General features: G+C 45.7%; 1 protein-coding gene across 1 annotated transcript in view; it reads right to left on the bottom strand.

Annotated features, from left to right (window-relative positions):
• The window catches only part of LOC115130619 (dystrophin-related protein 2-like), a 118,755-nt gene that overhangs the window by 76,409 nt on the left and 26,950 nt on the right, over positions 1-15,396 (bottom strand). Inside the window, exons 3-6 of the mRNA XM_065019665.1 lie at positions 14,862-14,982; positions 13,899-14,010; positions 13,472-13,628; positions 9,171-9,317 (exon numbers count right to left, since the gene is read on the bottom strand). Coding sequence (XP_064875737.1) covers positions 9,171-9,317; positions 13,472-13,628; positions 13,899-14,010; positions 14,862-14,982 — 537 coding nt within the window. The remainder of the gene's footprint in view (positions 1-9,170; positions 9,318-13,471; positions 13,629-13,898; positions 14,011-14,861; positions 14,983-15,396) is intronic.

The following is a 15,396-nucleotide window of genomic DNA, read 5'->3' as shown; positions in this document are numbered from 1 at the left end:
GGCCCTGGCCTTTTGGGGCCTTAAGTGAGAATTGGTTGGGGGGCTCCCCTACCTCGTGGGTAAAACATTTTAGTGGCCCTCTTGTTGGCGGAGAGAAAAAATGTATGTATTAAAGCTACAATTCTACACATTTTGCCAAGACTTACCATGTTAATGACATCGGCGTGAGAGTGACTAACAGAATCAATAGGGGACCCCTGGATACGTGCCCTGCGTGGTTACTACAAATATAGATTGCTGGCTAGACTAATTTACCAATCTAAAAATTGTTAGCTGACATGCTAATTGAGTGACTGTCAGTGACTGACATAACAAGACAAAAACTACTGCACAGCCAAATAAAAAACATTGCACTGTGTGTATTCTACTATTCTAACTCTCAACAGTAAGTCGAGACCCAGACTGAATTCCTAAAGAAATGTGTACATACACTGAATGTACAAAACATTAGGACCACCTTGCTAATATTGACTTGCACCCCCCTTTTGACATCAGAACAGCATGAATTCATCAGGCATGGACTCTACAAGATATCGAAAACGTTCCACAGGGATGCTGGCCCATGTTGACTCCAATGCTTCCCTCAGTTGTGTCAAGTTCACTGGATGTCCTTTGGGTGTTTGGACCATTCTTGATACACGCGGGAAACTGTTGAGCGTGAAAAACCCAGCAGCGTTGCAGTTCTTGACACACTCAAACCTTTGCGCCGAGCACTTGCTACCTACCATATCCCGTTCAAAGGCACTTTAATATTTTGTCTTGCCCATTCATCCATGTCTGAATTGTCTCAAGGCTTAAAAATCCTTCTTTAACCTGTCTCCTCCCCTTCATCTACACTGTTTGAAGGTGGCATCAATAAGGGATCACAGCTTTCAACTGGATTCACCTGGTCAGTCTATGTCATGGAAAGAGCAGGTGTTTCTAATGTTTTGTACACTCAGTGTATATATATATATATAAACCACATGACCAAAAGTATGTGGACACCTGCTCGTCAAACATCTCATTCCAAAATAATGGGGATTAATATGGTGTTGGTCCCCCCTTTGCTGCCATAACAGCCTCCACTCTTCTGGGAAGGCTTTCCACTACTAGATGTTGAAACATTGCTGCGGGGACTTGCTTCCATTCAGCAACAAGAACATTAGTGAGGTCGGGCACTGATGTTGGGCGATTAGGACTGGCTTGCAGTCGGCGTTGCAATTCATACCAAAGGTGTTCGATGGGGTTGAGGTCAGGGCTCTTCCGGCCAGTCAAGTTCTTCCACACCGATCTCGACAAACCATTTATGGACCTCGCTTTGTGCACAGGGGCATTCTCATGTCGAAACAGGAAAGGACCTTCCCCAAAATGTTACCACAAAGTTGGAAGCACAGAATCGTCTAGAATGTAATTGTATACTGTAGTGTTTAGATTTCCCTTCATTGGAACTAAGGAGCCTGAACCATGAAAAATAGCCACAGACCATTATTCCTCATCCACCAAACTTTACAGTTGGCACTCTGCATTCGGGGCAGGTAGCGTTCTCCAGGCATCCGCCAAGCCAAGATTAATCCGTCAGACTGCCAGATGGTGAAGCGTGATCCATCACTCCAGAGAACCCATTTCCACTGCTCCAGAATCCAATGGCGGCGAGCTTTATACTACTACAGCCGACGCTTGGCATTGCACATGGAGATCTTAGGCTTGTGTGGGGCTGCTCGGCCATGGAAACCTATTTCATGAGGCTCCAGATGAACAGTTCTTGTGCTAACGTTGCTTCCAGAGGCAGTTTGGAACTTGGTAATGAGTGTTGCAACCGAGGACAGACTATTTTTATGCGCTTCAGCACTCAGCAGTCCCAATCTGTGAGCTTGTGTGGCCTTCCACTTCGCCGGCTGAGCCGTTGTTGCTCCTAGACGTCTCCACTTCACAATAACAGCACTTACAGTTGACCGGGGCAGCTCTAGCAGGGCTGGAATTTGAGGAATTGACTTGTTGCAACGAAGCCACGTTGAAAGTCACTGAGCTCTTCAGTAAGGAGATTGGATGGCTGTGTACTCGTTTTTATACACCTGTCAGCAACGGGTGTGGCTGAAATAGCCGAATCCACTAATCTGAAGGGTTGTCCACATACTTTTGTATATACAATTCCAGTCAAAAGCAGCCAACAAGCAGTGTTTGGTAAAATACCAAATCCATATTATGGCAAGAACATCTCAAATAAGAGAAACGACAGTCCATCATTACTTTAAGCCATGAAGGTCAGTCAATATGGAAAATGTCAAGAACTTTGAAAGTTTCTTCAAGTGCAGTTTCAAAAACCGTCAAGCGCTATGATGAAACTGGCTCTCATGAGGATCGCCACAGGAAAGGAAGACCCAGAGTTACCTCTGCTGCAGAGGATAAGTTCATTAGAGTTACCAGCCTCAGAAATTGCAGCCCAAATAAATGCTTTACAGTGTTCAAATAACAGACACATCTCAACATCAACTGTTCAGAGGAGACTGTGTGAATCAGGCTTTCACGGTCCAATTGCTGCAAAGCAAAGAAACCATTACTAAAGGACACCAATCAGAAGGAACTTGCTTGGGCCAAGAAAAATGAGCAATGGACATTAAACAGGTGAAAATGTGTCCTTTAGTCTGGAGTCCAAATTTGAGATTTTTTTGGTTCCAACCACTGTGTCTTTGTGAGACGCAATGTGCGTGAATGGATTATCTCCGTATGTGTGGTACCCACTGTAACGCATGGAGTAGGAGGAGTTATGGTGTTGGTGTGCTTTGCTGGTGACACTGTCTGTGATTTATTTAGAATTCAAGGCACTCTTAACCAGCATGGCTACCACAGCATTCTGCAGAGATACGCCATCCCATCTGGTTTGAGCTTAGTGGGACTATCATTTGTATTTCAAAAGAACACTGACCCAGCACACCTCCGGGCTGTGTAAGGGCTATTTGACCAAGAAGGAGAGTGATGGAGTGCTGCATCAGATGACCTGGCTTCCACACTCCCCCGACCCCATTGAGATGGATTGGGATGAGTCGGACCACAGAGTGAAGGAAAAGCAGCCGACAACTGCTCAGCATATGTGGGAACTCCTTCAAGACTGTTGGATAAGCATTCCAGGTGAAGCTGGTTGAGAGAATGCCAAGAGTGTTAAAAGCTGGCATTAAGGAAAAGGGTGGTTATTTGATTTGTTTAACACTTATTTGGTTACTACATGATTCCATATGTGCTTTTTGATGTCTTCACTATTATTCTACAATGTAGAAAATAGTAAAAATCAAGAAAAACTCTTTAATGAGTGGGTGTTCTAAAACTTTTGACCAGTAGTATATATATAAATATATTTATCGTTTTTTGGGTCGGGGGCCCCTTAGTGCTGGGGGCGCTAAGCGGCCACTTATGTCACTTATGCCTGGAGCTGGCCCTGCCAATCACACTGAGAAAGAGAGTGAGATAGAACAAGGCACAGTTATCCCGAGGCACTTCAAGGGCAAGCAAGCCCAACGAGCTGAGATGAGAAGTTAGCATTATGGAGAGGAAAACATTGCCATTGCTCAACATACACACGGCTGTGCACACTGGCTCGCCCAAATGAATAAGGCAGGATGCACTCAAGCCTACGCAGATTGCTTCAGACTAATTTGGAGCAGTTGGAATGCTGCAAGGAGATGTCGGTGCCAACTCTGCAGCGTACTACCATCTATCTCCACTACCGCTAGACTACTAGGCTAACGGAGGTTTGCAGCGGAATTACTAAATTATTCAAGACCAAAAATATTAGAGTATCAGCCTTAAAGAAAAAATGCATTAAGTCTGTGTCACAGCAGAGAGAGCAGCAGCAGCAACATATGATGTTATTCAAATGACAGGGATTTAGCATCACATTATTCAACAGGAGAATGAGGGGAAGAGGAGAGCGAGAGGGAGAGAGAGGGGGGCGGCGTTCAATAGGTTTCTGTGTTCTTACTTTGGCAACGGAAGACAGACTAATCACTGAATAGAATTATTGAATTGAGAGAGACAGTAAGAGAAAGGACAAGAGAGACAGAGCAAGAAAATAGTAACACACAAGGAGCAGGGGAGAAAGAGTAACATACAGGGAGCAGGGGAGAAAGAGCAACACACAAGGAGCAGGGGAGAAAGAGCAACATAGAGGGAGCTTGGGAGAAAGAGTAACATACAGGGAGCAGGGGAGAAAGAGCAACACACAAGGAGCAGGGGAGAAAGAGCAACACACAAGGAGCAGGAGAGAAAGAGTAACATACAGGGAGCAGGAGAGAAAGAGTAACACACAGGTAGCAGGGGAGAAAGAGTAACACACAAGGAGCAGGAGAGAAAGAGCAACATACAGGGAGCAGGAGAGAAAGAGTAACACACAAGGAGCAGGGGAGAAATAGCAACACACAGGGAGCAGGGGAGAAAGAGCAACATACAGGGAGCAGGAGAGAAACAGTAACACACAAGGAGCAGGGGAGAAAGAGTAACACACAAAGAGCAGAGGAGAAAGAGCAACACACAAGGAGCAGGGGAGAAAGAGCAACATACAGGGAGCAGGGGAGAAAGAGTAACACACAAGGAGCATGAGAGAAAGAGTAACACACAAGGAGCAGGGGAGAAAGAGCAACACACAAGGAGCAGGAGAGAAAGAGTAACATACAGAGAACAGAGGAGAAAGAGTAACATACAGGGAGCAGGGGAGAAAGAGCAACACACAAGGAGCAGGAGAGAAAGAGTAACATACAGGGAGCAGAGGAGAAAGAGTAACATACAGGGAGCAGAGGAGAAAGAGTAACACACAAGGAGCAGGGGAGAAAGAGTAACACACAGGGAGCAGAGGAGAAAGAGTAACACACAAGGAGCAGGGGAGAAAGAGTAACATACAGGGAGCAGGGGAGAAAGAGTAACACACAAGGAGCAGGGGAGAAAGAGCAACACACAGGGAGCAGGGGAGAAAGAGCAACATACAGGGAGCAGGGGAGAAAGAGCAACACACAAGGAGCAGGGGAGAAAGAGCAACACACAAGGAGCAGGGGAGAAAGAGCAACATACAGGGAGCAGGGGAGAAAGAGCAACACACAAGGAGCAGGGGAGAAAGAGCAACACACAAGGAGCAGGGGAGAAAGAGTAACACACAAGGAGCAGGGGAGAAAGAGCAACACACAAGGAGCAGGGGAGAAAGAGTAACATACAGGGAGCATGGGAGAAAGAGTAACACACAGGTAGCAGGGGAGAAAGAGTAACACACAAGGAGCAGGGGAGAAAGAGTAACATACAGGGAGCAGGGGAGAAAGAGCAACACACAAGGAGCAGGGGAGAAAGAGTAACACACAAGGAGCAGGGGAGAAAGAGTAACATACAGGGAGCATGGGAGAAAGAGTAACACACAGGTAGCAGGGGAGAAAGAGTAACACACAAGGAGCAGGGGAGAAAGAGTAACATACAGGGAGCAGGGGAGAAAGAGTAACACACAAGGAGCAGGAGAGAAAGAGCAACATACAGGGAGCAGGAGAGAAAGAGTAACACACAAGGAGCAGGAGAGAAAGAGGAACACACAAGGAGCAGGAGAGAAAGAGTAACACACAAGGAGCAGGAGAGAAAGAGCAACATACAGGGAGCAGGAGAGAAAGAGTAACACACAAGGAGCAGGGGAGAAAGAGCAACACACAGGGAGCAGGGGAGAAAGAGCAACATACAGGGAGCAGGAGAGAAACAGTAACACACAAGGAGCAGGGGAGAAAGAGTAACACACAAAGAGCAGAGGAGAAAGAGCAACACACAAGGAGCAGGGGAGAAAGAGTAACATACAGGGAGCAGGGGAGAAAGAGTAACATACAGGGAGCAGGGGAGAAAGAGTAACATACAGGGAGCAGGGGAGAAAGAGTAACATACAGGGAGCAGGGGAGAAAGAGCAACACACAGGGAGCAGGGGAGAAAGAGCAACATACAGGGAGCAGGGGAGAAAGAGTAACACACAAGGAGCAGGGGAGAAAGAGTTACACACAAGGAGCAGGGGAGAAAGAGCAACACACAGGGAGCAGGGGAGAAAGAGCAACATACAGGGAGCAGGGGAGAAAGAGTAACACACAAGGAGCTGGAGAGAAAGAGTTACACACAAGGAGCAGGGGAGAAATAGCAACACACAAGGAGCAGGAGAGAAAGAGTAACATACAGGGAGCAGAGGAGAAAGAGTAACACACAAGGAGCAGGGGAGAAAGAGTAACATACAGGGAGCAGAGGAGAAAGAGTAACACACAAGGAGCAGGGGAGAAAGAGTAACATACAGGGAGCAGGGGAGAAAGAGTAACACACAAGGAGCAGGGGAGAAAGAGCAACACACAGGGAGCAGGGGAGAAAGAGCAACATACAGGGAATAGGGGAGAAAGAGCAACACACAAGGAGCAGGGGAGAAAGAGTAACACACAAGGAGCAGGGGAGAAAGAGTAACACACAAGGAGCAGGGGAGAAAGCAACACACAAGGAGCAGGGAGAAAGAGTAACACACAAGGGAGCAGGGGAGAAATAGTAACATACAGGAGCAGGGAGAAATAGTAACATACAGGGAGCAGGGGAGAAAGAGCAACACACAAGGAGCAGGGGAGAAAGAGTAACATACAGGAGCAGGGGAGAAAGAGTAACATACAGGGCAGGGGAGAAAGAGCAACACACACAAGGAGCAGGGGAGAAAGAGCAACATACAGGAGCAGGGGAGAAAGAGCAACACACAAGGAGCAGGGGAGAAAGAGCAACACACAAGGAGCAGGGGAGAAAGAGTAACACACAAGGGAGCAGGGGAGAAAGAGCAACACACAAGGAGCAGGGGAGAAAGAGTAACATACAGGAGCATGGGAGAAAGAGTAACACACAGGTAGCAGGGGAGAAAGAGTAACACACAAGGAGCAGGGGAGAAAGAGTAACACACAAGGAGCAGGGGAGAAAGAGTAACACACAAGGAGCAGGGGAGAAAGAGTAACACACAGGTAGCAGGGGAGAAAGAGTAACACACAAGGAGCAGGGGAGAAAGAGTAACATACAGGGAGCAGGGGAGAAAGAGCAACACACAAGGAGCAGGGGAGAAAGAGTAACACACAAGGAGCAGGGGAGAAAGAGTAACATACAGGGAGCAGGGGAGAAAGAGTAACATACAGGGAGCAGGGGAGAAAGAGTAACATACAGGGAGCAGGGGAGAAAGAGTAACATACAGGGAGCAGGGGAGAAAGAGTAACATACAGGGAGCAGGGGGGAAAGAGTAACATACAGGGAGCAGGGGAGAAAGAGCAACACACAGGGAACAGAGGAGAAAGAGCAACACACAGGGAACAGAGGAGAAAGAGAAACACAGGGAACAGAGGAGAAAGAGAAACAAAGGGAACAGAGGAGAAAGAGCAACACACAGGGAACAGGGGAGAAAGAGCAACACAGCGGAGAAAGAGAAACACAGGGAACAGAGGAGAAAGAGCAACACACAGGGAACAGAGGAGAAAGAGCAACACACAGGGAACAGAGGAGAAAGAGCAACACAGAGGAGAAAGAGAAACACAGGGAACAGAGGAGAAAGAGCAACACACAGGGAAAAGAGGAGAAAGAGCAACACACAGGAAACAGAGGAGAAAGAGCAACACAGAGAACAGAGGAGAAAGAGCAACACACAGGGAACAGAGGAGAAAGAGCAACACAGGGAACAGAGGAGAAAGAGAAACACAGGGAACAGAGGAGAATGAGCAACACACAGGGAACAGAGGAGAAAGAGCAACACAGAGAACAGAGGAGAAAGAGCAACACAGGGAACAGAGGAGAAAGAGCAACACAGAGAACAGAGGAGAAAGAGCAACACACAGGGAACAGAGGAGAAAGAGCAACACACAGGGAACAGAGGAGAAAGAGCAACACAGGGAACAGAGGAGAAAGAGCAACACACAGGGAACAGAGGAGAAAGAGCAACACACAGGGAACAGAGGAGAAAGAGCAACACACAGGGAACAGAGGAGAAAGAGCAACACACAGGGAACAGAGGAGAAAGAGCAACACAGAGAACAGAGGAGAAAGAGCAACACACAGAGAACAGAGGAGAAAGAGCAACACAGGGAACAGAGGAGAAAGAGCAACACAGAGAACAGAGGAGAAAAAGCAACACACAGGGAGCAGAGGAGAAAAAGCAACACACAGGGAGCAGAGGAGAAAAAGCAACACACAGGGAGCAGAGGAGAGAGAAAAGCCTTCTTTTCTTATCTGAGACCTTGCCTTATTTTCTGATTCCTGGCATCCTCACCATTTTCCCCTCAGAACAATCCAATAGGTTTCACTCTGGAGACAAAAGGCATCATTTGTTGCATCCTCTCTAAAATGATGCAATAACAAGAGAGGCCAAGGCAAAGCTGCAGCTAAGCCTAAACCCACAGACTGTTGTAGCCTCTCACTTTACTACTGACCCATACTGCAAGAAACTCGGTCAGAAACTCGATCAGATGGTATTTGATTTTTGATGATTTTGATATAGATATTTGTACTGCACTGTTGAGGAGAGCTTGCAGGTAAGCCTTTCTTTTTTGTAAGATTTTATTTTTCTTCCAACACAAAAGCATAAATAGACAAAGACAATAGACAACTTAACATTTACGTACATTAATTTCTACAGACGTTAATGACTTCCCACTTGCTCAGACACACACGTTCCCACATGTACACTTTGATTTGAGATGTCTTGTGAGATGACCACAGATGAAGTGAGCCATGGAAGACCAGGTTATTAAAGAGGGAGTGGTCGTATGGAGGTTGAAGAGATGTTGTGGGAAGGTTGAGGATGTGCAATTACATTTACCACAGATGTGAAGTGAAGTCAATCATTTAAAATGTTACCAGCAAGGGTATTATGGGGAGGTTGAAGGGATTCTGAGGCCATGTTGAGGTGATGTTTTGGGGAGGTTGAAGGGAGGTTTACGGGAAGTTGTGAGGGTAGTTTGAAGAAAGATTGAGGGTAAAGTTAAGGTTTTCAGTTGAGATAATGTTATCGACTGGTTGAGTGGAAGTCAAGGTGATGTTGTGGAGAGGTTGTATGGACGGAAGGTGGTTGTGGGGAGATTGTGTGAAGGTTATGGGGAGGTTGAGGGAGGTGGTTGTGGGGAGGTTGTGGGAAGGTTATGGGGAGGTTGAGGGAAGTGGTTGTGGGGAGGTTCAGGTCAAGTTACCAGCAGTAGTTTCCAGCGGCTGTTGAGGTGCTCCAGGGAGTGGGCGTTGTCCATGGACAAATGGACATCAGAAATGGCCAGCTCATGAGCCAGGTCATTGATGTGCTTCATGCCGTCCTTCACCTGAGTTAGCTCCTCCTTAAACAACTGGAGGTGGGAGAGAGGGAGGGAGAATGAAAGGGGAGAGATGTAGAAATAGAAAAGAGAGGAAGGGGAAATGAGAGAAAAGGGAAGGTGAGGGAGAAAGAGAGCAAATAAGAAAGAGGGAAAGGGAGGAAATGGAGAGAAAATGAGAGTGGGAGAGGTTGAAAATAGAGAGAGAATTATAGAGGGAGAGGGAGAAAATAGAGAATTAGAGAGGGAGAGGGATGAATTAGAGAATTAGAGAGGGAGAGGGAGGAAATGAATTAGAGAGGGAGGGGGAGGAAATAGAGAATTAGAGAGGGAGAGGGAGGAAATAGAGAATTAGAGGGAGAGGGAGGAAATAGAGAATTAGAGAGGGAGAGGGAGGAAATAGAGAATTAGAGAGGGAGAGGGATGAATTAGAGAATTAGAGAGGGAGAGGGAGGAAATAGAGAATGAGAGAGGGAGGGGTTGAAAATAGAAAGAGAATTAGAGAGGGAGAGGGAGAAAATAGAGAATTAGAGAGGGAGAGGGAGGAAATAGAGAATTCGAGAGGGAGAGGGAGGAAATAGAGAGGGAGAGGGATGAATTAGAGAGGGAGAGGAAGGAAATAGAGAGTGAATTAGAGAGGGAGAGGAAAGAAATAGAGAGTGAATTAGAGAAGGAGGAAATAGAGAGAGAATTAGAGAGGGAGGAAATAGAGAGAGAATTAGAGAGGGAGGAAATAGAGAGAGAATTAGAGAGGGAGGAAATAGAGAGAGAATTAGAGAGGGAGGAAATAGAGAGAGAATTAGAAAGGAAGGAAATAGAGAGTGAATTAGAGAGGGAAAGGGAGGAAATACACACACACACACACATGGTAGGGTTTTCAACTCAGTAAATGATAGAAATCAATTGAAATTTGGTTCATAACATTCATCAAATAATAAAAAATTCACAATGCATGCCCAATTCCTTTCCCCAAGTTGACTGAGTTTAATGGCATTAGACTCACTCTGTTATATGGCTGTGTGGACTGTGGACCTAGTATTGGAGCTGCTGCCCGCACAAACACCATCACCAAGGGAGAGATACAACAGGGACCCTTCATGGCTTACGCAACTTAAGAGTCAGATCAACCCAGCCAAAACAGCACTAATGATCTAAGGGATGTGTGAGTGTGTGTGTGCGCACACAGTGCTGTAGTTATATCAAGCTAATGGCGTCTGTGCTGCAGCCTCATGACAAAAACATGAGATAAGAGAGAGAGAAAGAGAGAGAGAGAGAGAGAGCGTGTGTGTGTGTGTGTGTGTGTGTGTGTGTGTGTGTGTGTGTGTGTGTGTGTGTGTGTACACCACAGACAGACAGAGCCTGCTGGAATGCCTGCCCTGGAGACATAGAAAAAAGAGGAACATGTGCTGGCACTGACAGCAAGGCAAACATTGACATGATCATTGTGACTTAACAACTAAACAAATAACTAGCTGGGGATTCAACATCAGCCAATCAACTGAGGGAACTCTGTCATATCAACATGTCACTGGCTATTGACTCAATGCACTGCCTGCTGTTGTCGGCTTAGTTGGCTGTCCGTTTGGGAGAATGAATGTAGGAGAAAGATAGAAACTAACACTTTCTCTGAAACAAATGAATTGTGTACATAAAGACACTGAAACACACTGAGTGTGACATTTATGGTGGCAAAGGAGCACAGATTTGTGGGAAGGAAAGGTTACCATAAACCTCATAACAATCAGGCAAGGTAATTAAATTTGAAACTTTTCTGAAAAAACGTGTTATAAGGAGGTTAATATTTAACGTTAGTTTATTCAACTAAGTGAGGCACAGTTATCTTCTTACAACACACATCATTGGGAAGAAAAGTTTCTATTTAGGGTTCATACAGCTAAATTATAATGAGGTTTACAGTATATTTTGCACAGGTCTGTGCCCTTTCAAATCAAATCACAATGTATTTAAAGTGCATTTAGCAAAACAGCAAACCAGTAAACAGTAAAACATTATATATTTAAGCCCCGAGGAGGTGTTGTATATGGTCAATACACCACGACTAAGGGCTGTTCTTACAAGACGCAATGTGGAATGTCTGGACACAGCCCGTACAGCCCTTTTCAGCCCCTTTTCAGCCTTTTGTCTATATTTTTACTATTTTCTACATTGTAGAATAATAGTGAAGATAACAACACTATGAAATAACACATAGAATTGTGCAGTAATCCAAACAGTGTTAAACAAATCAAAATACATGTTATATTTAACATTCTTCAAAGTAACCACCCGTTGCCTTGATGACAGCTTTGCACACTCTTGGCATTCTCTCAACCAGCTTCATGAGGTTCTCACCTGGAATGCATTTCAATTAACAGGTGTGTCTTGTTAAAAGTTCATTTGTAGAATTTCTTCCTTCTTAATGCATTTGAGCCAATCAGTTGTGTTGTGACAAGGTAGGGGTGGTATACAGAAGATAGCCCTATTTGGTAAAAGACCAAGTCCATATTATGGCAAGAACAGCTCAAATAAGCAAAGAGAAAAGACAGTCCATCATAACTTTAAGACATGAAGGTCAGTCAATCCGGAACATTTGCGACTGCACTTGAAGAAACTTTCATCAAGCGCTATGATGAAACTGGCTCTCACGAGGACAGGCATAGCAAAGGAAGACCCAGAGTTACCTCTGCTGCAGAGGATAAGTTCATTACAGTTACCAGCCTCAGAAATTGCAGCCCAAATAAATGCTTTACAGAGTTCAAGTAACAGACACATCTCAACATCAACTGTTCAGAGGAGACTGCGTGAATCAGGCCTCCATGGTCGAATTGCTGCAAAGAAACCACTACTGAAGGACACCAATAAGAAGAAGAGACTTGCTTGGAATAAGAAACATGGACATTAGACAGGTGGAAATCTGTCCTTTGGTTTGATGAGTCCAATTTTTTAGTTCCAATCTTTGTGAGACGCAGAGTAGGTGGATGGTTGAACTCCGCATGTGTGATTCCCACCGTGAAGCATGGAGGAGGAGGTGTGACGGCGTGGGGGTGCTTTGCTGGTGACACAGTCAGGACTTATTTAGAATTCAAGGAACACTTAACCAGCATGGCTACCACAGCATTCTGCAGCGATATGCCATCCAATCTGGTTTGGGCTTAGTGGGACTATTGTTTTTTTTTCAACAGGACAGTGACCAAAAGCACATCTCCAGGCTGTGTAAAGGCCTCCAATCACCTGACCTCAACCCAATTGCGATGGTTTGGGATGAGTTGGACCGCAGAGTGAAGGAAAAGCAGCCAACAAGTGCTCAGCATCTGTGGGAACTCCTTCAAGACAGTTGGAAAAGCATTCCTCATGAAGCTGGTTGAGAGAATGCCAAGAGTGTGTAAAGATGTCATCAAGGGAAAGGGTGGCTACTTTGAAGAATTAAAAATATAAAAAATATTTTGATTTGTTAAACACGTTTTTGGTTACTACATGATTCCATATGTGTTATGTCATAGTTTTGATGTCTTCATTATTATTCTACAATGTAGAAAATAGTTTTAAGGTGTGTCTAAACTTTTGATTGGTACTGTATATATAATAATTACATTTTGCTTCTGCAAATACAGTGTCTTATAAGCCCATGTGGCACACACGTCCTGAAGATGCAAGACTTAAACACTAACAAGATCATAATAAATTAATTAAAAATCAAATCATGTCGCCCAGGAACACTGAGTCAATACTAACAGAAACAAAGCTAAGAGAGCAGAGGGATAGAGAGACAGATCTTCCATAATTACAGTGAGGTAACAGCCATCTAGCCAGCAGAGTGGAGGAGCCTCTTCACAGCTAACAGATTAGCGAGCGTAGCTAGAGGGAATCTTCTAGACAGTTTTCTTATCAATATCTTCACAGCATTGTCTCCATATCTAAGCAATAAAGATGGATCTATTCATGTTTCAGGCACTATTTAATCTGTGTCGATTCCACAGGTATTTTATATTTCAAATCACTTTGATTTGAGATCTGATATCTGCAGATTTTGTCTGGCCCTGGTGGTGAGGAGCACAGTACACACACACACTCACACACACACACACACGCACACGCACACGCACACCCAAACGCACACGCACAAACCCAGCTTTTTATTTGAAGCAGACAGCTTGCTTAATATTTGAGACGCACACATACATGCTTACCTTGGTGGCATCGATGTGGTCCTGCAGTGAGTCGATGAAGAGGTCCCCTACAGGCTCCCATGCATCCCGGACCCCCTCAGCCTGTTCTAGGGCCACCGCCAGCTCCTCCATGGCTGCCTGGGTCTGCAGCAGGCGCTCCAGGGTCCGCTCCATGTGCCTTGGACACAGACAGAATACTTGAACTTCTACAGTTGTTTTATACATTGTCATATGCAGTTTGACCACTAACGCAAGACATCACCCTAATACCTGAGCAACACACCAACCCTAACCTTATTTCGGCCATAGTATTTTCCTTTATGCTGTCAAAATAAAGACCCAATGATATTTGAGTACAGGCACGGTAAAAACATCTCTAGCCAATCGAAAACCCAGAATCATGGGTGTATTGTAGCCCAGTGGAGTGGGCGTGTGCCGCATATCTGACCTGTGTCGGTCCACGCAGCGGGCAGTCAGCTTCTCCCACAGGTCACTGGCCACGTTGGCCTGCTTCCACACTGAACGACTCACGTTCAGGATCCGCTTCCTCGGAGACACTTCTGGGGGAGGAGGAGGAGGGGATGAAGAGGGGGGAGTAGGAGAGCAGGGTGAGGGATTGGGTAGGCAGGCAAAGAGAGTGTAAGCCCCAATTGGTGCAAACATCAGTAGAAAGAAACAGTTGGATAGGAGAAACTGTGGGAAATCTCTTGTTGGGGGCAGAGAAACAGGGAGAGTTCGCCCCCATCTTTTCCCCATGCGTGCCACCAGTGGTGGAGAGCAAAGAGGATGTTGGTTGGGGGAGGGCGAGGAAGGGAGAGAAGGAGAGGGGGGGCAGAAACAGCCTAGCATGCTGCATTATTGATTTGACCAGATGGTGTGAACTGGGCTAATTGGTCCCGACCCAACTGCTCTCCCCAAACATACATTCTCTGATCCACTGTGATACAGCAGGACAGGTAGCTGCTAATCAGACCTAATGGTGGATGCACAACTCCTGGAGATCAACTTACTGAACTCCCTATCTCTCTCTGTTCTCACTGCTCAGGTCTGGTTTTGGTGTGTGTGGCAGGGTGGCAGGGTGGGGTGTTATGGGGAGGATTGGCACCTACAGATGTAGGATCTTAATTTGATCACTCTTTTGTTGGTGACTCTTTTGTTGCAACCTTGGAGTGTATTCAGGTTTAAAATGGCTTCTAAAGTTTGTTCTTTCCACTTTAAAATGTCCGACTTGATTTACCCTAACAAAAAATGCATCAACCGCTACAAAACATTTCCATGAATTATAATCCACATAATAATTAACATTTCCTGTTGCTGCAGGATTATTTTCCTCCTGTAGCAAACTAGCTCAAATTAACATCCTGCATATGTAGGTTGTCATTTGACACGGTTTTGGAGTGGGTGGGCAGACCTTTTCCGTCGGGCAGCGTCTCCTCGGGCTCCTGGAAGGGGTGCTGTGCCAAGAAGGCCTGAGCAGACTCCAGCACAGAGTAGATGAACGGCCCCCGAGACTTGACATCCTCCATGAATACCTGGAGACAGACAGGACAGGAGCCCACAGAGAGATGAAGGCATGGTTCGATCACATACAAACAACATGCATAGGCTCATTATAACACACACTGTACAATATACACACACACACAGACATCAATTTGCATACATGAACACACACAGTGAGGAGCAACTTGCAGAGGGCCACATAGGACTGCCTAGCTGTCAGTCTGTACTATATCGTCTCTGTGCTGAACTGCCTGAGTACATGCACATTATTCTGCTGCAGACCCAGATACCAACCCAGCTGCCTAGTGGAATTAATGACTCATAGGCTGTCCCATAGGGCTCTGGTCAACAGTAATACACTCTATAGGGAATAGGGTGCCATTTAGGAGGTAATCACAGAGAATTCCGTGGGCCTATGGACAGGCAGTGTCAACCAGACTCTC

Source organism: Oncorhynchus nerka, linkage group LG6 (assembly GCF_034236695.1).
Source record: "Oncorhynchus nerka isolate Pitt River linkage group LG6, Oner_Uvic_2.0, whole genome shotgun sequence".
In the NCBI taxonomy this organism is placed as follows: domain Eukaryota; kingdom Metazoa; phylum Chordata; class Actinopteri; order Salmoniformes; family Salmonidae; genus Oncorhynchus; species Oncorhynchus nerka.
Note: the sequence above shows the minus strand (reverse complement) of the source record. Positions and strands in the feature narration are given on the sequence as shown.